Genomic DNA, 26,075 nt, shown 5'->3' with positions numbered 1-26,075 from the left:
CTAAAATAAAAAAGTTTATAACTAATATAAGAAAAACTATATACAATAAGTACAATAACTATATAAAATATATACAGGCACTAAATACATCAACAATGTCTAGTTGTTGAATGACAAGTTCAAAAAAAATTCTCTTATTAACTATCCTATCTTTGTGAATCCAAAAGATTGTATCTAATTCATCTTCTATCCTAATTTGCATTACTAACCAAAAACTATCTTTTGATGTCTTTCAAACTTATATACTTCACACTTCTTTAGTGAGTTTCTTTTCTGAATTTCTTAACAAGGAAAACTATAACTATAGCTATCTAATCTTCAACTCCCTCAGAGACCCAAGAAAGGATAATATTAACTGAGTAAGAAGGAAGTGCAAACAAGAGACTTCCAAAAAATGTGAGAAATGACAGAAACTGATGGCTGCTTGGACAGTTAACCCAAATTCCTCTGTAACGTTGGGGCATCCATCTTTGGCCTACAGGCCTAACAATATCTGACAGACTCATCTGTGAAACAGTATTTTCCTAAGAGCCCTCCTATACTTGTCTTGGCAAGGATCAGCAGTCCTTTCTTTTGTGTCCTGCTTGTCTGTTTGGACAGCATACTGTCAGCAGTCGAGGCAAGGGCACTTTTTTCTACACATTTTACAATTACAATAACTATTAGAGAAAAAAGATTTTTAGAAGAAAAATTATTCTTGCAAGGTAGCATTGCATAGTGTAACTCTAATTTCACATTATTAGCTGTGAATTAACTATTTTGTGAATAGATACTACATTTTTCTTGGACTTGAGAATCTTAACTTTGTTAGTGGCAATGATACCAAATCAGCTATTTTTCTAAGTGTTTGAGTCTACTGCTCTCTTTTTTATTGCAGCACTAACAAATTCCCACTTTTGTGATTTTTTTTTTAAGAGTTACTGGAAACCCGAAATGATGATCGCCGCTCAGGGGCCACTGAAAGAGACTGTTGGTGACTTCTGGCAGATGATATTCCAAAGAAAGGTCAAGGTTATTGTGATGTTGACAGAGTTAACAAATGGAGACCAGGTATGTGCTTTGGAGAACGCTGTGCTAGAAAACCCTTGACCGTCTGATGCTGTTCCCCATTCTCGGATTCCTTGTTTATTGCTGTGCTCTCCATGCTTTGATCCTTCTGTGATACTTCACCTCATTAGCGTTTCTGGGGCCATTGTTAGGTTGGCTCCATTATCTTATGTCTGGGTGCTGGACATTCTCTCAATTCCTGGGTGTAGGGAGAGGGAACCTACATGATGCAAGGATATACCTCTCTATGTTTGTCCTATATTTATATGATAAACCCACTCTCTACTCTGGACAAGTGCTTTTATGTACGGAGCTTTTAGTATCCATCTGGCATTCTCTATATGCAAACATCCTTTGTACCTAAATGACCCTCATTGTCTCTCCTAATCCCATTCTTCTAGAAAGGCAAATCTTTTTGAAATCTTCAACTATATTCTTCCTTCTTTATTCCCACATGATATTATTGTCATAAAACTCTATAACTGGAAATACACTTACCATGTACATTTAATTTTCACTTAATCCATGTGACATATGTTTGGTATTTTCCTCAGTACCTAGAGATACCATTAAAATCCCCCAATGGTAGATCATTTAATAGAATTTTAGTTCTGACATATGGTGAGGCTTATTTAGTGAAAATCCTCATAAGCAGGAACCACGATCGATTACTGTCTCTGTCTTCATCTCCGCCCTCTCTTCTCTTACCTCTCTCCTCTATAGATCCTTTCTGTCCATTTCCCTTTTCTCTCTCTTCTCTGTCTCTGACTTTTATCCCTTGCCCTCTCCAGATCCAGCTCCCTCCCTCTACCCTTGTCTCCTATCAGCGGCCCTCTGTGTTGTCAGCAATTATGGGATGTAGAGATGTGTGGTTCCCTTACTCTCCAGTCTGACCCTTTATTTTGTTGCGGCCTCAATGTGGCTTCTCATAGAGTTGGCCATCAAGATTCTGGGTGAAGTGTTGGAGCAACACAAACTTTGTTCTCAAGGACCAGTGGAGGAATAGTGTGGCCCAAGTTGTTGGAAAGGTCGAAGCTAATGTCAGCTCATTCTATAGAATTTTGAAGAGGTTAGATGATTGGGGTTTAAAAAGTGGGACAAATCCCAGACACCTCTCCCAGAGCTGATAAAGCTCCCCTTGGATCCTTTGATCACTCCCAAGTAGACACCGCACAGTGAAAGGATCTTCACTATATTTGAAGTAGATTTTAGGTTTTTATAAAGCTTTTGATTTTAGAACATAATTTCCATTTAATAAAAAAAAAAGAGAGGTGAGAAGAGTGAAGGAGTTCTGAATGCTTTAAAGAACAAACCCAATGCCTGCATAGAACCTGGTGAGTCTTGTTCTTTTTTTTTTAATCTAGGAAGTCTGTGCTCAATACTGGGGAGAAGGAAAGCAGACATACGGAGACCTGGAAGTGGTGATGAAAGACACCAACAAATCCTCAGCCTACATTCTCCGTACATTTGAACTGAGACATTCTAAGGTATGTAAACACTTCTGTTGATATTTACTTATGATGCAATTAATCTGATAGCAAACTAATATATAGTATTTGGGGTCATCAAAGCCGCTGTCTATATAATGGTTCTGAATAAAAATTCTAAGTTATTTGAATGAAAGCAAGTGTGAAGAAAATGCAGCTGTCAAAGGATAAAGTAGACTGAGCTTCATTTGCATTAATGTTCCCTTCACCTCTGATTGCAGAGGAAGGAGCCCAGAACTGTGCACCAGTACCAGTGTACTACATGGAGAGGGGAAGAGCTTCCTGCAGAACCCAAAGAACTGGTGGCTATGATTCAGAACATCAAACAGAAGCTTCCCAGAAGTTGCCCTGAAGGGATGAAGTATCACAAGCATGCGCCGATCCTAGTCCACTGCAGGTCAGGGGGCTGACGCGATGTACTCTAAAGCTGGCAGGCTCCTTCATTTCTACTGAATTCTGTTATCCTGATGTGTAAAACATGTGACCCAGTGAAAATGCCCGTGAAGTAATTCACCTGTATTACAACTGCAGCAACAATATAAATAATGAAGTTTATAAAAGCAATTATTCTAGGCCGGTAGCTGTTTAATATCATTTCATGTAATCTTTGACTCTCCACCACCTAGCATTAGACCCGGAATGTTATGTGTGGTAAATTTGAACAGGGAAATGACAGAAAAATGTATGAATGGATTGGCTGACAGATTTCATTATGTATAGACTTACGTGCATTGCATTCACTCTACTGGATATTACAGAACCTGAGAGCTGAATGATTTGTTTCTAGTAAACACACTTGAAGCTATTTATTTTTTTTTAATTTTTTAAAATTTAATTTTATTTTATAATACCATTCAGTTCTACATAACAGCCACAGATTCCCTTGTTGAAGATATATATATATATATATATATATATATATATATATATATATATATATATATATTTTTTTTTTTTTTTTTGGTTTTTCGAGACAGGGTTTCTCTGTGTAGCTTTGCGCCTTTCCTGGAGCTCACTTGGTAGCCCAGGCTGGCCTCGAACTCACAGAGATCTGCCTGGCTCTGCCTCCTGAGTGCTGGGATTAAAGGCGTGCGCCACCAACGCCCGGCAAAGCTATATATTTTTAAACTTTGACAAAATTGTGTGTGTGTGTGTGTGTGTGTGTGTGTGTGTGTGTGTGTGTGTGTGAGTGAACAGCCCATGTCACATATGAGGAGGTTAGAGAACAGCAGCCCTCAGAACCACTTTCCTCCTGTCACATTGTGGGATCCAATAATCAATTCAAGTCACCAGAACTGAGTCCAAGCACCTCGATCTACTGAGCCTTCCCACCTGCCCTTAATTTAAACATAAACTGATATTTCAGTGCTTGGCAACTTGACTTTAAACCCATTTCTGTGAGGACCCTCAAAAGCACTCATACTCATTTAATTTCACTAATTCTTTCTATGCAGACACAAGTGTCACCCGTAGCAGACAGCTATATAATCTCCTCCAGACAATATTGAAAATATGCATAATATGAAAACTTTACAGAAAAAGAATATTAAAATAAATGAGAAATTAAAAGCCATCTTAATGTAAGATGAAATCTGTAAATCTGACAAAATGGTTTTGCAAGTTGTGAAAGTCTTCATTGTTGGCATCACAGTTGTGGGAACAAGCTCTCATTGGTGTACCCCTTTTCAGGATTATTTGCATTTTTAAAGTGAAATTTATGTGGAAAGAAAACTGAAGAGCAGAAATTGAGGCTTGAGTGTATTGCTTAGGGCGTCACTGGATGTTTCTTAGTGAGGTCTAATACAGAGTACTTTTTGATTACCTGAGGTCTGACCTGAAGCTGTATTACATTTTCCACCCACATTCATTCTTCCTCCCATGGTTGGTAGATTATTCGGTTGTCCTTGTTTTAGTGAATAATTCTGTCAAGCGTTTTCCCGCTGATGTAGAAGTAGAACACTGTTAAGAGTATGGGGAGAAGCGAAGAAGGGAGGCAGTGCAGGAGTAATACTTGGGTTTCGTCTGTTTCTGAACGTGCTTTGATGTTTCCTAAATCTTGGTTTCCTCTCCTATCAAATCGACCTTATTATATTAGTTCTAACAACCCAAGACATTACTAAAAGTGCTTTTGAAGACACAAAGTCCTAAAGAGAGGAAAGTATATTTTTAATGTCAAATCCACGTCTCACGAAGCCACAGAATCAGCAACATCACAGTCATGCATGGGATAAGTCCGCCCCAAATGTATTCACAGGAACTCATTTGGCCCTTAAAAAAATAAAGATGCCTTTAGTAGATGTGAAATAAAAACATGTCCTATATCTCAGGGTATATGCTAATAGCGTTTTCACTATAAAAAGCTGAATTACTTCATTTTTTACTTACAAAGAAAAAAAATAACTCTTGTTCTTTTGGCAGAGATGGATCCCAGCAGACGGGCTTGTTTTGTGCTTTGTTCAATCTCTTGGAGAGTGCAGAAACAGAAGAAGTGATTGATGTTTTTCAAGTGGTAAAATCTCTACGCAAAGCACGGCCAGGGATGGTGTGCTCCTATGTAAGTGTCCCTTGAAGTCACTTTCTAGTCCTCTGTATTTCCATGTGGGCGCTTCACCTTCGCCTCTTCTCTATTCACAGATTCTCCCCTTCCCTTCTCCTCTCTGTTTTCCCTGTTTTCCCACTCATTTTTACATTCTAAACCTCCATGAAGAATAATCAATATAAATAATATAAATAAGACCTCATTAGAGTTTGTCAGCAACTTCTTGTGACAAGTTATGTAGTTACATCATTAAATGCCCATTCAGTGTTCATTTTTCCTCTCTTTGCTCATTTGTCAACTTGTCTTGCTGCATAACAAACCAGCCCCAAATTTAGTGACTTCAATAACATCAAGGCATTTCAGAGTTATTTTATTGATCTACTGAGTTCCTCAGGGTTAGCCGATGAGACCCAGGTTCATATGTCTGCTGTCAGATGTTAGATCCACTTAGGTCTGGCTAGCCTAAAATAATCTCTGCTGCTAGGAAATTGTCAAGTGACTGTCATTTGCCCTCGACATCAGGAATGAGTAGCCAGTGGCTATGTGTAAAAGGCTAACCCAAGCTTATAGAATGGCAGAACATTAAGAGCATGGGCAGAAAGAGATGTGCCACCTCTTGAAGTCAAGGCCTAGAACTGTCATAATATGGCTCCCAACCAACACAATTCTGAGGCCAGCCTAGAATCAAGGGGCCTTTAGTTCACACTGTAAAAAGTTATACAATGGGAAGCAGTATGTGTTACATTTATGTAATCAGTGTATCCTTTACCTGCAGTAGTAACCAGAGTTGAACATCAACAATTTAGTAACTATCCCCAATATAATTTCTCACCGAAAATACAAAGCTTTCATGTACATGTGAATTGAATTTACACATATGGATTTTAAAATGTATTTGAATATTTGAGGAATACATAGGCTGTAAAGAAACTCAAAGGCAGATAAGCATTAAATAATCAAAAAATTAAATTGACATAGAAAGTATAAGAAGGTGAACGGGGGCACTTCGCTTTAATTTGTGGAGATTCAAGCAAGTTTCTTGAATGAGGTGATTCCTGCTAGCATTCATCAATGATGTGTGCACATTGGCCAGGAGCATAGGCACAAAAGTGACATCTGGGCAGAGGCCAGGGCTCAGTCATCACATGGTGTGTAATGGGGAATGCCACTTGTTTGGTGGTGTTCACCGGGTACCTCCTCTGATCCTAGAGAACTGGAAGTCAGTTAGAAAGCTCCTGACAACCTGTCTCGAAAAACAAAAAGAAAAGAAAAAGAGAAAAAAAAGAAAGACAAAAAACGAATATGTCAGAAAACTTTCTGTCCTCTAGACTTTTAAAAGGTGATGGTTAGTGCTTGCACATTTCTTTGGACGTAGGAACTTTCTTCATGCAAGCTTTTGGTGTTTTCTTTCACCAGGAGCAGTACCAGTTTCTCTACGATGTTATTGCCAGCACCTATCCTGCCCAGAATGGAGAAGTGAAGAAAACCAACAGCCAAGACAAAATTGAATTTCATAACGAAGTGGACGAAGCCAAGCAGGATGCTAACTGTGTCCATCCAGCTGGTGCTCTGAACACAACTCAGGAAGAAAGCAGAGCTGCAGGAGCTTCTGAGCCCACCAGTGGTACTGAGGAGCCGGAACATTCTGCCAATGGTCCCGTCAGCCCAGCCCTAACTCAGAGTTCATAGGGAAGGGCTCAAGAGGGACAGCTCAAAAATCTCAAGTTAGTTGTTTCTATTTTTCTAGAACTAGTGAAAGAAGATGGCTGTGCAGTGGTTCATGGAGTCTGTGTCCAACCTTGCCACTGTAGAAAACTATTTAAAATTGTCAAAATGTTTTGTACAGTTTTATGCTTATTTTTAAAATGTATCTATCATTCAGCAAGAATGTGTTTGTGTGTGAGTGTGTCTGTGTGTGAGTATGAGTGTGTATGTTTGTGAGTGAGTGTGTATGATGTGTATGTGTGAGGGAGTATATGTGTGTGAGTGAATGTCTGTGTGCATGTGCGAGTGTAAGTGACTGTGTGTGTGTGTGTGTGTGAGAGAGAGAGAGAGAGAGAGAGAGAGAGAGAGAGAGAGAGAGAGAGAGAGAGAGAGAGAGAGAGAGAGAGAGAGAGAGAGAGAGAGAGAGAGAGAGAGAGAGAGAGAGAGAGAGAGAGAGAGAGAGAGAGAGAGAGAGAGAGAGCGCTAATTGACATTAGGGAGAGAGTGCTTTCAAACCATTCTAAACGCTATTGAGAAGCATTGCTTTTTTCCCCTGAAGAAACTATATATTTTATATCTAAACCATTAATTTGTTTGAAGGATCCATTTTTATTTTAAACACAAACTGAGTGTGGACTCAGTTCTAAGAATAACAATGTGTGCATTTCTGAAATGACCTCAAGATGTCCTCCTTGTTCTACTGATCATCTTGTAGTTTAGGATGCTATTTCTGGAGATAGATAAAAGTACATAAGAGTGTTGTGGGTGTGTATAGCTGCCTCAGAAAGTTAACTAAATTAACATTTGAGAATTCATGCTCCACATACTGTCATTTCATCATTATCTGTTAATGCATATTTAATCAAAGGTAAAAATCTCAAGAGAGCTTAATTGTATACACCTAGGAAATAGAACTTTGCAAATGGGATGTTGTCTACATAATAAATGAAAATTACTACTTGATGCTCTCAATCATATTCATACATGTTATGACTGAACCTAAATAACTGCCCTTAAACAAATACAATGTATGTTAAAAACACATAAAATAAAAACAGGAGCATGAACATTTGTTTGTACTGATCATTTGCATATGAGATCTCAAACAGATATCTTATATAATTCAGCATTCATGAGAAACATAAAATTGAATATGCATATTTCCTGTGTTTAAGGCCATCTTTACTTTCATTGAAGTGTGTTTATTTTGAATTTTGTAAATGTTTAGTTTACTCTTACCAAGAAATAATATTGATAACCATAATACAATTTCAACTATTACTTTCCTCATGTATATGAAGTGTGTTGTATGTTCATATGTGAAGTATGTATGTGCCTATTAAAATTTGTTTAAGACAACCAAAACCATTTTCAAAACACTTTCACCGGTCCCAATTCTTTAAAAAAAAACCCTGAAGTTTGTTATATGTTAATTCTATAGGATCTAAATCTAAAGACTCCTCAATAATAATTTCCCCAGATATAAGGGAAATAACTCCTTTAATGACTCCTGTACCAGCTGATCACATTAAGTATTTACTGCCTTTAATTTGGTCTATTGCTTATGGCATCTCTGGTCTGGCTTCTTCAAAGTGGCTTAAGCACCCACCATCAGTTCTGTACAGCTTATTTTATTTTGTGTTCTAATTATTTCATGAGTGTGTCACACAAAACTGGCCATTAATCCTTTTACTAGGGTACAGCCCCTTGCTCCTGTTCATGGGGGGAGGGGGAGGCAAAATTGACAGTGAAACAGTTTCTTCTTCAAAGTGACCTTAGTTTTGTTGTTTGTTCATTGGTGAGAAAAACGAAGAGTGATCAATGGCAAGCATCAGAAGGCAATGAAATAGGAGTTGGCTTTTCTATGTAGTCCTTCAAACTTTCCTACCTCCGTCTCCCCGCAGAAAAGAAGTTTCTGCGGCTTTTCACTGGACAGTGTCATGGAATTGGGCAGTCCTGATGCTGGAGAATGTTCAGGGACGTGATAAGGCTGGTGTCTGTGTTTATCTGAGAGTGGAATCAGAATACAAAAAGCGTAACTTCTACGTCTTCAATGATACTTACTGGAACACAGTTCTACAACTGTTTACTCAACAAGCCATTTGCAGTGGCATCAAAAGCTGTGATTGCTTCGAACTCTATGAAGACAGTGCATGAAGGCTGATCTAAATTTTGCTCAAGTGTCTAGGTTAAGCTTTCTACCAAGAGTATGGAAGACTTGTAAACACGTGAAGCTCTTCAACTTAGGAAATATTTTTAGGACTTCAGTAAAGTATAAAATCATTTAAAAATTATGTGTAAGTAAAGTATTTCTTCAGAGATTTCAACTGCAAGTAATATCCTCCAAGTGTGAGTGTTGTGCTTAAAATGTGTATTTTCCACTTGAGGCTATTCTTTCGAATATATAAAATAAATACTTAGAAAATAGAGCCACAGCAATTTATATTAATGTGAAAAAAAAACAAGCTAGGAGCAATTTTCTTTTGCAAATGGCATGGTGTGATCAAGGAAGTGGCAAACAGTGGCTCAGAGGCTGGTGGTTCCATGAGAATGTATGTCAAGTGAGAGGAGAGGCCTGTGCACTCAAGTGTGGAATTCTAGGTCTGATTTTTAGCTGAAAAAAAGAAATTTTTGTGGGGGCTACAAGATCATGTCTTTAGCCCATAGCTTATATTCACAGGGAATATGAAGATGGCTGTGCTGAGGCTATTCCTCACTATTACTAATTCTAAGATCTTTCCAGGAAAAACAAAAATAAAAAACAAGTAAAAAGTTCTTACTTTTAAAAAAGCCTAGTCCACTTTAGAGCTATCATACTGAGAGTCCTGTTACATTTTTTTTTTCTGGGCATAAGGAAATTTTTTTCCTGTTTATTTCTGGTGTCAGAATTCATTGGGAATAAATGATTCATTCAGTAACCTTAAAATTCAACACTCCATAATTTTGTACAGAAGTGACACATAAGGAGGTGTAGGAAAGAGATATGCATTTTAATATATTCTTGCAAGAGTTAAATTATGAGAAGTCATTGGCCAGAAAATGTCTTTGCAATGTAATTCCAAAAATGTAAGCTTCTGGGGTTGGGTAGATGTTTGAATGGTTGTAGTGTTTGCTCAGAAGCCTGAAAACCCCAGTTCATATCCCAAGCACACACACTGAAAACCTGCTGGGTAGGTGATACCAAGCAGCTGTATGCCCAGGCCTGGAGGCTAGAGACAGCTGGATCCCGGGAAACAGAGGGCCAGGCAGTGTAGCCAAAATGGCAGAGAGAATGATTCAAAATGGTAAAGCAGAGAAGTAACTAAGGAAGATATCCCTTACATTAATCTCTGGCTACCACACATGTCCTTACAAATGAGTGCACTCTTGTTCCCATGTGCGTGCACACACACACACACACACACACACACACACACACACACACACACGCACACCCAACACACACAAGAAAAATGTGCAAGCTTATGGTTGTAACTATAGCACATGATTGATAAAATTTTTGTATTCATTTTCTCCTATTCCCTCTATAATATTGAAATTTATTGTGTCTTAGAGCGAACTAGTATAGATCTTAATTTTAATTATTTTGTTCATCATAGAGATTTGTTATAAAATGCCACATTGGGTGATGATAACACTAAATAAGCAAGTGGTCATTTTCCCACTATGAAGTCCTTGAAACAGGCAACTTCAACAGACATAAGGATCAGTGACAACTAGTCTCGGGATTGTAACTTTTATTTTCTTGTACAAAGTTTACAAACTTGACTGATTTGATTCATCTGAGAGTTCTTCAAAGAGAAACATTCAAATTCAGGCTATTTAACTTCCTGTTTTAAGTGGACACACACACACACACACACACACACACACACACACACACACACACAATCTTACAACTTTGACCAGAAAGAACAACAGGCCCGTTTTACGTAAAAGCGGTACAATTAACTTAAATTTTTAACTTTAGAAAAAAATTACATCTATCATCTTCAGATACAATTCTTCCTGCTAAGAGGAATAACTGAAGATGAAAGCATTAATTGAAAATGAATAAATGTGTGAAAATAAAAATTTTTAAAAAGCAAGCTGTTCTGATTCAAAGAGCATATATCCTATACTATTAATTATAAAATATTTTATAACTGATATTTGAGACATAGACATTATTTTCACTGCATCTGTTTCTATAGTCAAATTTTGGACCATGGTCACACGTAATATATGCGTTTTCCAGATGGGAGCAGAGCCTTTGGCAAATTCAGTCTCTGGATGCTATATCACACCCAGCCAGCGATCTAGCCAGCATCTGGGCTTGCTCTTGCTGGCACATGCTCTTCTTTCTTCAGAGAATCAATACCTTGCCAGTGAGAAGAATGACAACTTCAGTTTATCTTCCTTCTTTTATTTATTCCATGATCAAAACAAAACTGTATAATGTGCCCTCCACGATGCTGCACGGCACAGTAAGTTCAGCTGAACTCATTCACAACACTGAAGTTATTGTGCCAAAGTAAACATACTCAGACATCATGGAAATTTTGTTCCTATAATGCATATAAACAAATACTGCTCCATCATTAAAGTGCACATTAGGGAATAAAGTATTGTAATTAATCACAAATGTCACTGTCCCATTATCCCCTCACTAGGACATCAGATATTGTTTTACTGTTAAGAGAAGTGGTTCTCAACCTTCCTAATGCTGCCACCCTTTAATACAGTTCCTCATGTTGTGGTGACCCCAACCATAAAATTATTTCCGTTGCTACTTCATAACTGTAATTTTGATACTGTTATGAGTCATAGTGTAAATATCTGTTTTCTGATGGTCTTCAGGGACCCCTGTAAAAAGGGTCATTTGACCCCCTAGGTTGAGAAACACTGATTTAGATAATATTTTTCTGTTTTTAGCTACTTATCAATCAGCGTTTAAAACTAGTGATCAGAGGCACCATAAAACACAAGCCACATCTATAAAAAATGAGTCTCATTCACTCTGTCTGGAGTGCCACAGTGAGTCTTGAGGATCTAAGTGTCTCTGAACTTACAAGACCAGGCAAGCTGAATGGACTCCCAGTGCAAAACAGCGCATGTGGGCCAGTGAGATGACAGTGGGTGAGAACACTTGCTATGACCCTAAAGACGCGAGTTTAACCCTTAGGATCAAAATGGCCTATCCTTTGACCTCCACACCCATACCATTGTGTTAATGCATCCTCACATGGTTCCTCCACACAAGCAAGCAAAAAAACAAGCTAACTAAATGTGCTTCCGTGGCTTACATATGTTCCCCATTTTCCTATACTAAAAGTGGGATATCTAATATGCCTATATATTCTTGAAAAGGGAAACTTACTTAATTAAATAAAATTTCTCTTCTGTAGGAAGCTAATCAGATCCAAAGAACCTGGCATCCTGTCCAAGAAACAAATATAGTCTTACGTTTTGTGGGTTTTTGTTGTTGTTTTTAGGTTGTATCCAGGTGTGGTCACTCACTCTTGTAATCCCAATATTTCAGAGGCTAAAGAATCTTGCAAATTTTTTTTACCAGCTTGTGCTATGATAACCTCCTAAAAATTAAATTACAGGTTACATTAACCTTAAGTGATTTTTCATGCATCCTATGTAAAGGGGGAAGATAAGTCTGGCACAGTCCATCTGCCTATTCCCACTGGCTAACTCAGGCTGAAAGCAGTGTATCCTCAGTGTTCTTAGGCTAAGAACATGAGGTGAAAGCAAATAATTCAGATGTTTTATCTGTTCACATTGTAATAGCCGTTGTAGATTACAACTAGGATATTTTGCTGTACACAGTAAGTTATAAAATTGGAAAATGGACATTGACATGTTTTACAAAGGAATTTCTATTTCCATTTAATTACTTATTTTCATTGTATCCATTACTTAAAGATAGGGATAGGAAAATGAGGATGCAAATGACTGAAAGCTAAAAACAGTTGATATTTTTGTCATAATTAGCAAGAAAGAAAATACTGAACTTTCTCCATGGCCATCTGGTGTCTGTTTTGAATTAGAGTTGACTTTGCCAATTAATCATCCAGAGTTTCCTACACCTGGGATGCCTCCTCCTAAACAGTAGTAGGGTTGTTAGCTGTGTCAAGAGACTCTGATAATGTTGAAATCATTTATTGAGTCATCCTCTTTAAGGCTACCAAAGACTTTTCCCACTATGTGTTCTGATATGGTTGCCAAATCTTGACCATCCATGGGGCTTTTGTCTTACATTCTGATTCTTGACTTTCATCCCCAAGCTTTCCTGCAGCAGCTAGAAATCCCAAATGAAGTCTTGTCAATCTTAAAGGACAAATGTACCATGAAGTGCACCTGACTCACTTTCACATATAGGGGACAATGGTCCAATACCTGTGCCATGTGACTTGGATGAGGTATCCTATCTGTGATGCCATGTTGTAAGATATCAATTGGATTTCTCAGCAGGTATAAATGTGCAGGTTTCTTCTACAATGACCTACTGTTTCTCATCTGGACTCACAGTCAGATTAAATGTCTTATAAGAAGTCTTATAAAGTGACTTCTTTTTTTTTTTTTTTTTTTTTTTTTTTTTTTTTTTCGAGACAGGGTTTCTTTGTGTAGCTTTGCGCCTTTCCTGGAACTCACTTGGTAGACCAGGCTGGCCTCGAACTCACAGAGATCCGCCTGCCTCTGCCTCCTGAGTGCTGGGATTAAAGGTGTGCGCCACCACCGCCCGGCTCATAAAGTGACTTCTTAAGCAAAAAAAGTAAATTTTGTACATAAAGCATGCTTTGGTGGATTTCTCTTCATGTCCACCATGGATGTCCCTTTAATGAGACTCTGAAAAATAATTTCTACTGTTTCTTTCACCAGATAGCAAAATATTCATTCACAATACTTGTTTTAAAAAATGCACAGAACTTTTAAAAAGGTCAAAATTGGCCAAAGCAATTACAGTTAAGAAATGTGTGGCATATATATTTTGGAATTTCATGTAGTTATTATAATTATTACAAATATTTTAAAGTTAATTTTCACACAAGTGAAAGAATTTCCATGTTCAAGAATTTTAAATCATTCTCTAGGGTGTTCTTTTAATTCTACTACTACCTGTTACATTAAGTTTCACCCATTCTTTTACTTAGTAGTGTTGGTGGGGGACAGCAGAGATGACAGGAAGGCATTCATTTGAATTTATTTCTCTCCACATTTACTTAGACCAGTGGTTCTCAACCTGTGGGTCGAGATGTCAGGGGGGGATGTCACATATTAGATATCTTGCACATCAGATTTACATTATTATTCATAATAGTAGCTAGTGGTGATGTAGCAACAAAGTAATTTTATGGTTGGGGGTCACCACAACATGAGGGACTGCATTAAAGGGTTGCAGCATTAGGAAAGTTGAGAATCACTGACCTAGGCAAACTCATCACCTATATTTTTAATGTTCCTTTTAGAGTTTTACTTAGATTTTAAAAAATTGTAGTGTGTGAATATTTGCTCCCATGTATATATATATATATGTGCCTGTCTTAGGGTTTTATTGCTGTGAAGAGACACCATGACTACAGCAACTGTTATAAAGGAGAACATTTTATTAGGGCTGGCTTACAGTTTAGAGGTTTAGTCCACTGTCATGGCAGGAAGCATGGCAGCACAGAGGCAGACATGGTGCTGGAGAAGGAGCTGAGAGTGTATATATCTTTATCTGCAGGCAGCAGAAAATGAACTGACTTGAGCTTCTGAGATCTCAAAGCCCACCCCTTAGTGACACACTTCTTCCAACAAAGTCATACCACCTACTCCAACAAGGACACACTTCTTAATAGTACCACTACCTATGGACCATGTTTTCAAGCACATGCTTGTATGGGGGCCATTCCTAGTCCAACCACCATAGCCACATGAATGCCTGGTGCTTGCAGAGGTCAGATGAGGGCACAGGTGTAGATGAATTTGCTAAATGGTCTTATTAAATGAGAAACACAGAGCCAGATATAGGGGTGAAAACCTGAGAGATCAGGGAAATAGGGAAAGCCACAGCTAATCTCACCTTACCAATTTCACAGCTTCCAAAGGGCAAGCTACTTCCTGTCTACCCACGCCTGTATGTCTTGCGGTTCTGCCATCTGATTTGCTCTCTCTGTCCAGCTCTGTCACTTCCTGTCTGTCTGTACAGACCTCCAGACCTCCACAGTTAACTAGTGTTGGAATTTCAGGCATGTGCTACCATGCCTGGCTCTGTTCCCAGTGTGACCTTGAACTCATAGAGATCCGGACAGATCCCTGCCTGCCAAGTGATAAGATTAAAGGTGTGTGTTACCATTGTCTTTTATATAGTGGCTGGCTTTTTCCTCTGATCTCCAGGCAAATTTTATTGGGAGACACAGTATATTGGGGGACACAATACATCACCTCATGTCTCCTGTCCCACTGAACACCTGGAGCCATCAGCCCACCACCTGTTCAGCTGCCTTAGAAGGAGGGCACTGTACCTTTTCCAGATTGCAAAGCCACTTCAGTGATGGTACCATATTTTCCTGTCCTCACAGGACACCTGTTGCCAAAGCTGCAACCACACTTGTCTTGGCAAAGATCGGCAGTCCTTTTTCTTTTCTTTTTCTTTTTTTTTTTCCTGCTTGTCCATTTTGGACAGCATACTGTCAGCAGTTGATTTGAGAGCACTTTCTTGCCCAGTGGCTAACTTTTGACACAGTGAAAGTTAACTCCATGTGGAGGTTTTTCAATGCCCATATCTTCTCTGAAGTAGATCGGTGCTGCCAGTTGCAGACATGTCTCATAGTCATTAAAAAAAGAAAAAAAAAACTATGTTATTAAAACATCTTAAATGCCATATTCTATAGATCTGTGAATGGTTTGAAGATGACCTGTCTATTTAAAATGTGTCTCTGCCTGACCTTGAAAACAAACCTAATACGACTACAAATTCGATTGTAATGACTACTAACTTTCATTTCTTTATATCCTAATAGTTGGTAATAGTAACATTCAAGGATTGGCAAGATGCATTACATTGTTAAATGAACTGTATAGGTATAATACCTTGAACAAGATTAGAAGTATACGTACATACAGTATTTTCTAACAAAATCAATCTCAAATTTGTATCAATATACATAATTTGTATACAATATATAAAAGTCCAATCCAATGTAAAATATTTAAAACTAGTAGTTTCTTTATAAAAGTAGATTCAATAATCTACCATTTTATTTTATTGTATCTATATAAATTAATCTCAAATTTGTAGCAAATTATATACATAATTTGTATACAATATACAAAAATCCAATCCAATGTAAAATATTTAAAAGTAATAGTTGTCTTTTAAAAGTATGCTCAATAATCTACCTTTTATCTATATCATATCCATATTGTTCTTTTTTCTTTTCAGAGTAGATTCAATAATATACCTCTTATTTATATCCTCTTTTTTTTAAAACAAGAACCTTAAATCTAACCTCCTTTGTTTAGCCTTTTTCCTAACCATTAACAATAACAACTTGTAACCAACCATCCTAAACAATGACAATTATCCAAAAACCCATTGAAAGACCAAAAACCACCCAACCCTCCTCTTGGGAATGTGGGTGTCATGTTTTTAAAATTAATTCCTGATGTTTGGAGGTGAAGACACCTTTAGGGGATCCTGAAAAGAAAAAAATTGTGTTAATTGCCAAGTCCTGGCAGAGAAAGCTGTATCATTTGTTGTTCAGCCACTGTATAATTCAAAAGTGCAAGGCTTGTTTCAAGTCCTCACTCAAATTGTCTGTGAGGCTGGATCATCTCAGCTAGCCATCTCAAAATTGTCCTGAGCAGTTTGTAGTTCAAAGCTGATCTTTCAGTAATGTTTGTCAGCTTAGTGGTATTATTATTGTCCATGTGGAATCATCATTGTGGGGCCCCATCATCTTTTTGGAGACTTCAAATTTGCTGTTAGGCATAATCGTGATTCCTTGCAGAAAACTGATAGAGACTCAAACACAAAAACATATATAAGCAGCTAAAAGAAGCCCTTTTTCTAGAATTAGTACTGTATATGACCATTAATAGCATAACAAAAGTTAAAATATATATATTAATCTTATAAATTTTGATATAAAATTCATACCTTAAGAAAGGTTTAAAGAATCATGTATTGTGTCTCCCAATATACTGTATCTCCCAATAAAATTTGCCTAGAGATCAGAGGAAAAAGCCAGCCACTATATAAAAGACAATGGTTCACATGCCTTTAATTCTATTACTTGGTAGACAGGGATCTGTCTGGATCTCTATGAGTTCAAGGCCACACTGGGAACAGAGCTAGGCATGATAACATATGCCTTAAATTCCAACACTAGTTAGCCATGGAGGTCTGTACAGACAGGCAGGAAGTGACAGAGGTGGACAGGAAGAAGAAATGATGTAGCTGGATAGAGAGAGCAAATCAGATGGCAGAACAGTAAGGCATATAGACGTGGGTAGACAGGAAGTAGCTTGCCCTTTGGAAGCTGCAGAGTTTGGTGAGGTGAGGTTAACTGTGGTTTTCTCTATTTCTCTGATCTCTCAGGTTTTCACCCCTATATCTGGCTCCATGTTTTTTATTTAATAAAACCATTTAGAAATTCGTCTACACACACAGGATCATCCTGGAATTAAGGATGGTTATGAGCTACCATTTTTGTGCCAGGGAGTGAACCTGGGTCTTTTGCAAGAGCAGCAAGTGCTCTTAACTGCTTTGCCGTCACTCCAGCCTGTAAGCACTATTCTTAGAAATGAATGAATTCTTATATAAAAGTGACACAGAAAAGACCCAGTAAGAAAATTAAAGGCCATTCTAAATCCAACTGAAAGGCAGCCAAAGAAAACTCGAGTTCACAGAGCAAGAACTATGAAAAGTCCTTGCATGAGGTAGGCTCCATTTCACTCACATAAGAGAAATGCAAAGTGAAACTACCCTGATAACAATAGCTCTTGATGGTAAACACATAGACGCTCACCTGTGGATATTATATCTTTACCTAGACTGGAGGAAATGTTGACATGGAAAGGAATATGTGGCTTTTAACATATTCTTTCAAAATTTAACATGTGAATTTATTATCTGTTTTAAAACAAATACATTTTAAATTCTTGAATAGAAGTTCAGATATATAATTTTGTTTGGTGAATATTTTTCCTCTCTCTCTTTCACACAAACCCTCACAAACAGACATATAACACACACACGCGCACACACACACACACACACACACACACACACACACACACACGGAAGACATACAGAAGCAAGAAAGGGAGGCAGGGAGGGAGGGAGGAAGTGGGGTTATAAAGGAGTGAGTCTGGGAAAGAAAAGTCAAAATAATTTTCTTTTTAATTTGACAAGGCCAGAAAACATTCAGAAATACACTATAAAGTATAAATTATATACAAGTGCTTCTTTAACTTTTTAATAAATAATTACTTAAGTCATGTGAATTTGTTTAAAAATAAAACTGTAATGAGTTGTTTTAACAGTAGTAAAATTTCTTCTTATAACATATCACAGTAAACTATAAAATAATGACTTTACACTGCACTTAATGCAAACAATCATAAAAATGACAAATTGTCACACACAGAGACTTTCCCCAACAGTGTCTCCTTCATTCTTTGGTCCTTTTTCTTATTGATATTGCTTTATTAGAAATCTCAGTGCTAACTTACCCTATTAGTGAGCTCTTGAAATTGAGTCTAGAGTCCTCTCCAAGGCTTTGCTATTTCTGAATTCCTTACTTCATATACCTCTAAGCAGCATGATTTCACCACAGAGTGGATACACCAGATAATCTTCCACACTGCTTGCATCTGGTCTTGGGTCCTTGGGGATGTCTACAGCTGCCATGACAGCTGAAGAGCAGTGTGGAGGGAGTATTAGATACAGGAATTCCATTTTTTATCTCAAAGAACGTTACAGATATTATTTCACTGAATCCTGTCATTGACTGTTGCTATGAGATGTCAAAGCTAACTTTTAACTTTTCCTTCTGGAAATACTAACTGTATTTTCTTCCAGGATAATTCAGTAAGTCCTTCTTGATTGTTGAAATGTACAAAACCCATGTGGCTCAATTTGTCTGAACATTTCTTTCTACATTAATTCTTCCTGGGACACAATTACATTTGGGTTCTAATTATTTCATGATTACTTGATTACTTTTATTTACTGTGCTTTTAGTTTCTTGTTTGTGTGCATGGCTTCCCTCAGTGCCTCTTGCCTAGCGTCTGCTCTCCATCACTCTCCCTCTGGAATTTGTAGGGCATGTCCCTTTTCCTTTCCAGCTTTGAGAAGCCTAATGTTTGGTGTCTGACCACTCTATTGTCAGATCTTTCAGGTCCTACACTTGATCATCAATTTTAAATATTTTAAAATATATGACAAGGTGGAGTTTTTATAATTTTCCAATTTAATTATTTGTCAGCTATTTCTGTGGCAATCGTATCCTCTCTCCTCCTCCTCCTCCTCCTCCTCCTCCTCCTCTCTCTCTCTCTCTCTCTCTCTCTCTCTCTCTCTCTCTCTCTCTCTCCCATCACTCCCTTACTTTTGTTTTTGGAGTGAAAGGATATATTTATAGTCCTTATATTTTTATTGTACTTCCAAACTCAGTTGATTTTCTTTGCTGTGTTTTTAATGCTCATGGGCATTTTGTTCTCCTATCTGAAGATCCTTCAAATTTGTTTTTTCCCAGCTTCTGTCAACAAGTTAGAATTTAAAACATAAATTTAAGTTATATGGATCCCTACATAGTTTTTACTTTTTGGAGTTTCCTTTTGACCAGATACTCTTGGAAGGGAGCAGCTCTCTGAACATTTTGTTCTAAGGATCATCACTTGGCTTGTCTGCCTCCCTTGCCCAACTCCAGACACCTACCCTGATGACAGATCTAGAGATCTTATCCCTGACAAGAGGCCATCTGAAGACAGATCAATTCTCATGGACTCTGTGACTGTCACCTACCCCCAGAATCAGGGTTGGTTCTCCATCCTTGACTTACATAGCACTCCACAGCTCTGCATAAATGCACCATTTCTTCCAGTGCCTGTCTCAGGAAGGAGCTCCCCAGAACCCTGTTTGAACCTCTGTGCATCCCTTTTGTAGCAGTTTGCAATAAGAACGCTGAATAGGTCAATAGGCATCATTGCAATTATTGAAGGGATAGGACACCTGGATATTAGTCATCAACACAACTTTTTAAAGAGTTTTTATTCTTCAAGGCTGTATTTGTGTGTGACTGTGCACATGTGTGTGAGTGTATGCATGTGGCTGTGCATGTGTATGGAGGCTAAATGTTGACAGTGGGTGTCTTCCTCAGTCATTCTTCAATGCCCACCCTCTCTCCTTGTTGTGGTAGCTTTAATGCCTTTTCTTGAGATAGGGTCTTCTGTTAAACTCTAGCTCATCCATTGTCTTGATGGCTGACTGGCTGACTGGCTGACTGGCTGACTGGCTGACTGGCAAGGGACCTTCTTGTGTCTGTGTCTTGGAGGTAAGTTTACAGGCACACACCTCAATGCCTGGCTCTTTATGGGATGACAAGAATCTGGACTCTTGTCCTTATGCTTATAGAGCAATCATGTTGTGCAGATGTAACCAACCGTCTTATTAAATAAGAAACACAGAACCAATGTAAAAGAGAAAGCCAAGAGGTCAGAGCTCAGAGCTAAAATCTCACCCTTCCTCCTACGGTGGTCCTAGCTTCCCGAAAGAGAGAGCTACTTCCTGTGTGTATGTCTTTTCATAGTCTTTGTTCTGCCTTCTCATTGGTTGTAAACCCAAACACATGACTGCCTCGTCACTGTCTGTATGTACATCCCCCCAGGTCTTAAAGGTGTATGTTTCCAATGCTGGCTGTATCCCTGAACACACAGAGATCTACCTAGCTCTTCTACCAAGTGCTGGGATTAAAGGCGTGTGCCACCACCGCCACACTCTTGCTATGGCTCTAATAGCTCTGACTCCTGGGCAACTTTATTTATTAACATACAATGAAAATCACATTTCAGTACAACTAGAATACCACCACAATGTTGCCAAATGAGCCAGCTCTCCAGTCCCCAAGACTGCAATTTTGGAACATGTTTAGGTTCACAGAAAAATGAAAAGAATGATATAAACATCCAACATGCCTCTGGCTCCAAGCATTCATTTCCACCCTCATAATTTTATTTTAGATGGAGGAGGGAATTGGGAAGGCAGAGGGGAGGTGAAGAGGCTGGGAGGGGGGTGTGAAACTGTGGTTAGGGTGTAAAATAAATAAATACATTTTGAAAAATGAAAAAAAAATATTTTAATTCTTTTGCTATTATAATGTAATTGCTTCGCTTCTCCCTTTTTCCTCCCTCCATACCCTCCCATATACCTCTCCTTGCTCTTTTTCAAATTCATTGCCCCTCTTTTAATTAATTGTTTGCATATTTACATACATACATTCCTAAATACATAAGCATAACCTGCCCAGTCTGTATGGTGCTACTTGTGTGTATGTTTCAGAGATGACCATTGAGTCTTGGATAACCAATTCTTGTGCTTTCTCTAGGGAAGACTATGCTAATGTGAATGGAGGAATGACCAGGAGGCCTCAGCTCAACACAAAGACCCATAGACAACCAAGGAACACTGAACCAAGGAATACTGAAAAGGGGAGAAATAATCTTTCGCATAACTTTTTTTAAAGTATAAATTTTATGCAATTCAACAAAAAATACATATTATAAGCAGTCCTCAACGTCATCCCTATGTCTCTCAAGCAGGTCATGAACACTGAATTTCTGGTTTAGAAAAACATACACAACACCCCTTTTGCCTCTAGAGACATGGTTGCTTTACAACTGCACTGCCATTGGCCATTTCCAACATTTCCCCCATTGTATATTTTAACCTCTGTTCCTGAACACACCTTAGAAGAGCCTAGGCTTCAGTGAGCATGCCGTGGCACATGATAGGCTAGGGAAACATTGTATTGGAGGCATTTAAAAATGAAAACTCGGCACTGGACTCGGTGATGTGTCCTCACCTCTGACACTTGAATAGAGCTTTCCTGGCTGTGGAACACTGACCTAGCGAATGAGGCAAACCTCCTGCCATGAGATGAGAAAGTGAGCAGAATGTGAGGTGAATCTAGAGAGGAACTTGAATGAAAGATTGATGAAGCTAAGGACACGCAGCCCTGATCAGCCATAGCCTCATGCTATTAAAGACTTACATCTGAAGGAAGCAACTGGTTTTCCATCCTTTCTATCCCCTTTAACTGTTTTTTTTCTTTTTTTGACCTTCTATTTAAAAAAAATATTTATACACTACTCACCAAGCTTTAAGACAAGAGGTGGGATTATTTTAAATCAGCTAATAAAGTATGACACCTCACAAGATGCCATTAGAGTTTTTCCCCTGTGTGACTTGTGCAAAATAAACACCTGATTAATGTCCATGTGAATACACATTAAGAAATTCCACCCCTCCCAACAAATCAAGTAGTTCCATTAAAGTCCAACACCTAGTACAAACGGAATGCTTCTCTTGAGCTAAGGGGCCCATTCAGTGACTTCATCACTGACTGGACCTTCAATACATGGGTATCATTTTATATTATGAAAAACTGCATTTTGAATGGAAGAGGCATTTTATGTATGAGATAAGTCAGAGTGTGCCTTTCCCAATGAAGAATGTAAAATAAATATCTATACATCCTAGTTAGAGAAGGCACTAACCCATCAATCAAAGCATTCTGATCAAGTCCATCTTGGTGCATCAGAGTTTATCAGGACCGCCTGGACAGCACAGGAGACAGCAGGTGGCTGCCTGCTGGAGAAGTCACACTGCAAGCAGTTGCTCACTTCTTCTATGGTGGAGACTGCAATTGTGGGAAATAGGGGGGGAACTTGTGAGGAACTCTTGACCATCTTATGACTCTCCTCAGTCTCTCAGCCTTCCATCCAGGAAAGGATGTTAATAGTTCAGGAGGCATTCATAAGGCTCAGCCCAACTGCTCTGCTTTAAGCAGGAGTCTCATACACAGCCAGAGAAAACACCCATTTTCAATACTTACTCATTTGATAGAAACAGGCTTCTAAATATGTGAGACCTAAGAGATGATAAGCAAAGCATCATTTCTACATAGCATTAAGAAGAGAATCATTTTGCACATTGTAAAATGTTCTTTCAAGTTGTTAACCCATCACACAGTACAGTAGATGTTCTACTCCCATTTTTATTAAAAACAAGCAAACAAACAAACATCAAGCTAATGTTTTTCTTGATGATACATATCTGAGTTGGAATTAAGAACTCAAAAAGGAACAGTAATTTATTAATTTAGAGATGAAAATAGCATTTCATCTTTGAAAGTCGTGTATTAAAGGACATATAAATCACCAGGATTATGGCCGAGGGGCTGTGATAAATGTAATATGGAAACTCTGGGTTTGTTTATATACTTGTTTCTCAAATTTCTTCAGGGACTACAAAGGAAATCTTGGAAGAAGATTTGAAATTCTTAAACAAGTCTAACCTCACTAAATTATGAATTAAAATGTCACAGAAAATAAATCTCTGAATGTTTTCTAGGAAGTAAGTTGTTACTCAGCTGGCAACCTGATTCCAATCTCCAGTGTGTTAGTGGCAGGTCATTCATTTGGGACATGGAACAAAAGTTGACTGTTCTAACAAGTTATGAGAACTGGATGCCTTAAAAAGAAGGTCATACACGTTTTATGCAACAAAGTCAGCTTTGTTTATATGTGACCACAGATATCAGAGGAGCTATTTATGTAATTATTTTTGGACTTTTTTGCTACTATAAATGAGTTACATGCAAATAAAATCAAGTAGTATAATTATTCAGTCTTTAAATTTGCATTTCAGTTTCTTGTCATAAAAACAAGTGATAACATACTTTTAAACACACCTTTATATTCAAGATGAAATTATTATTGTTTCAACTTGCAAGTGAATTTTATGGAAATAGCTTTTCAAGCCCACAGTAAGTACGGTAAGGTTGTATTTTTAGTCCAGAACATTTTCTTCTAAAATATGTATTTTCTAATGAATGAGGACAGGATACATATATATGTGTATGTATGTGTGTATGTATATATATATACATATATATATATACACATGTGTATATATAATATGTAATATATATTAGAAATAAAATTCAATTTTACTGATATATGCTCCTAGCTTAATGTGAAGTGTCATGGGATAGTAAATTTCGTAGGAACTGTATGTATCTTCTCAGAAGCAATCTTGTAATGAAATATATATTTGCATAGGTATCGTTGTTGTTCCTCACTTTGCAGAAAGCACAATGACCACCAGGGGGCGCTAAAACCTTTGCAATAGTTTCCTTCTGCTGGTGGGTGCGGTTTCTAAGTGCTACTTCTTTGTGGATGGGGTATGATCCTTTTCATGTGCACACTTGTATATTATGTCACTGGGACTGCTGGCAGGAATGGCACTATAAGATAAATTAATATTATTCCTGTGGGGAGAGACATTTTAGCCCATATTCTGTACAGTTTTCCCAAAGAGGATCAACCTGGCGTTCCCACTTACATCTCATGGGAACCAACTGTGGTATCCCTCTCTGACACCAGCACCCCAGGAGTGAGGGACACATGTGGTCAGAATTTCCTCATATAGATGTCCTACCATTGTTATTACATCATGTAGTACCAGCACCCTCCCTTTTGTATGTGTGTGTGATGGGTGTGTGTGAGTGTGCAAGTGTGTCTGTGTGAGTGTGAGAGGATGTGTTTAGCTTGTGTGTGTATGTAGAATTCCCAACATGGTGTGACATGGTCACATGGACTGACAGGTCCCAGTAACCATATTTCCCAAAGAGAACTCATTTCTGTCCCAAACTGTCTTAGTATTGTTTATTGTTTTCTCGGAGCCCCAAGTTTAACTTTATTGGATTGACGACAGACAGAGATTGTGCCTCAAAAATGCTGGCAGTTTAAAAATTAGATTTTGCCACCTCAGGTACCTTCATGGTTTAGAAAAAAAACCAAAAAAAAAAGGTGAAAAGGAGATAATAAAATATTAATTGGCGATCGCTCCAAAAACATGCAGAGAATATAATGCATTGAAAATACTCATGTTCAGTTATTTATCTCTGGATCTCTGGCCTGCATAACATACTGGCAGCCTTTGTCCTGGCCTTTGGTGACCCTGTTGCCATCTGTCTGCTGTGGGGTTCTTCTGTATCTGCCTCTGTTTCCCCTGTGTGAGGAGGAGGACATAGCATCTCCTCAAGGAAAGTACCTGATTTTGCTACTCTGTGTTTTGCAACCTCCTTTAACACCTGTGAGGCTCGTTTTCTTGATGTAACATTTACCTGGAGTTGCTATTCAACTTTGGCATTCATGCATGTGAATTTCTCTTACTGTGTGACTCCCCACCTCCTAGAGTAATTATTCCAGGAGATCTGAAGGTATTCCTTAAGGGAAAGCTTCCCAGCAGGAGGAGATGGGCACCTCTGAGTATGTAGGCTTTGATTTCCGTGGACTCCACAGCATTCTCAGTCCACAGGAACCTTTAAGCTGGCAATGCAAATAGGAAGCTCATGGTGAGACCTAAATCTCCAGTTTGCTCTTGATGCCAGAGTACATTTGAGCTATTTTTATTTACTTCATGCTCATGATTCATGTGAGCAAGTTTAAGGGAGACTCTCTCACAAGGAAATACGACTCCTTAGCCACAGGTTCAGCTATCACTTTGGTCAAATGTTTGTGGTCTGTAGGCCTCTTATAAGGATCAATCAGTCTGTCCTTATGGCCTGTATTGACTTCAGACTCATTACTGCATGCCCTTGGCCTCTGAGTTATAGATTACAGAAGCACACAGGCTGTATCACAGAGCCTAGTGTTGCCACTGAGTATGCTAAGGACTCACATTACTGGCCTCGGACCAAAGCAGACTTGTCTCTGAGGTCTGATTGCCTTTTTTCTCTTGACACAGCTTCAGGACAAGACAGAAAAGTGGTCTGGGTTTTTCACACAAATGCTTTTTTATTTTTCAGAGTGGTCCTGTCCTGGGAAGTGGGAACTCTACATCAGCTGTGAAGACTTTGGGTCTTCCTACATGCTTTCTTGTCACTGACACTGACATCTGTACCTCTCCCTACCTCTGAGCCTGTACATTCACTGACCCTTGGCACAGCAAATGAGCTTCACAGTTTCCTTCCCTCGCCCAGTTCGCCACTCCGACTCTATACACAAGCATCTGTCATAGTCCATCTTGCCTTTAAAAA

The 26,075-nt window shown here is 38.4% G+C and overlaps 1 protein-coding gene across 6 annotated transcripts in view; it reads left to right on the top strand.

Moving 5' to 3' along the window:
- Ptprc (protein tyrosine phosphatase receptor type C) overlaps positions 1–7,197 on the top strand; it is a 107,643-nt gene extending 100,446 nt beyond the window's left edge. For all 6 annotated transcript variants that reach the window (XM_076547517.1, XM_016000966.3, XM_076547514.1 and 3 more), the window contains 5 exons: positions 916–1,050; positions 2,412–2,534; positions 2,756–2,931; positions 4,953–5,088; positions 6,490–7,197. In XM_076547517.1, the coding sequence (XP_076403632.1) occupies positions 916–1,050; positions 2,412–2,534; positions 2,756–2,931; positions 4,953–5,088; positions 6,490–6,762 (843 nt within the window). In that variant the 3' untranslated portion in view covers positions 6,763–7,197. The remainder of the gene's footprint in view (positions 1–915; positions 1,051–2,411; positions 2,535–2,755; positions 2,932–4,952; positions 5,089–6,489) is intronic.
- The last annotated feature ends 18,878 nt before the right edge of the window (positions 7,198–26,075 follow it).

The sequence above is a fragment of the Peromyscus maniculatus genome, chromosome 11 (genome assembly GCF_049852395.1).
Source record: "Peromyscus maniculatus bairdii isolate BWxNUB_F1_BW_parent chromosome 11, HU_Pman_BW_mat_3.1, whole genome shotgun sequence".
Classification (NCBI taxonomy): Eukaryota; Metazoa; Chordata; class Mammalia; order Rodentia; family Cricetidae; genus Peromyscus; species Peromyscus maniculatus.
Note: the sequence above shows the minus strand (reverse complement) of the source record. Positions and strands in the feature narration are given on the sequence as shown.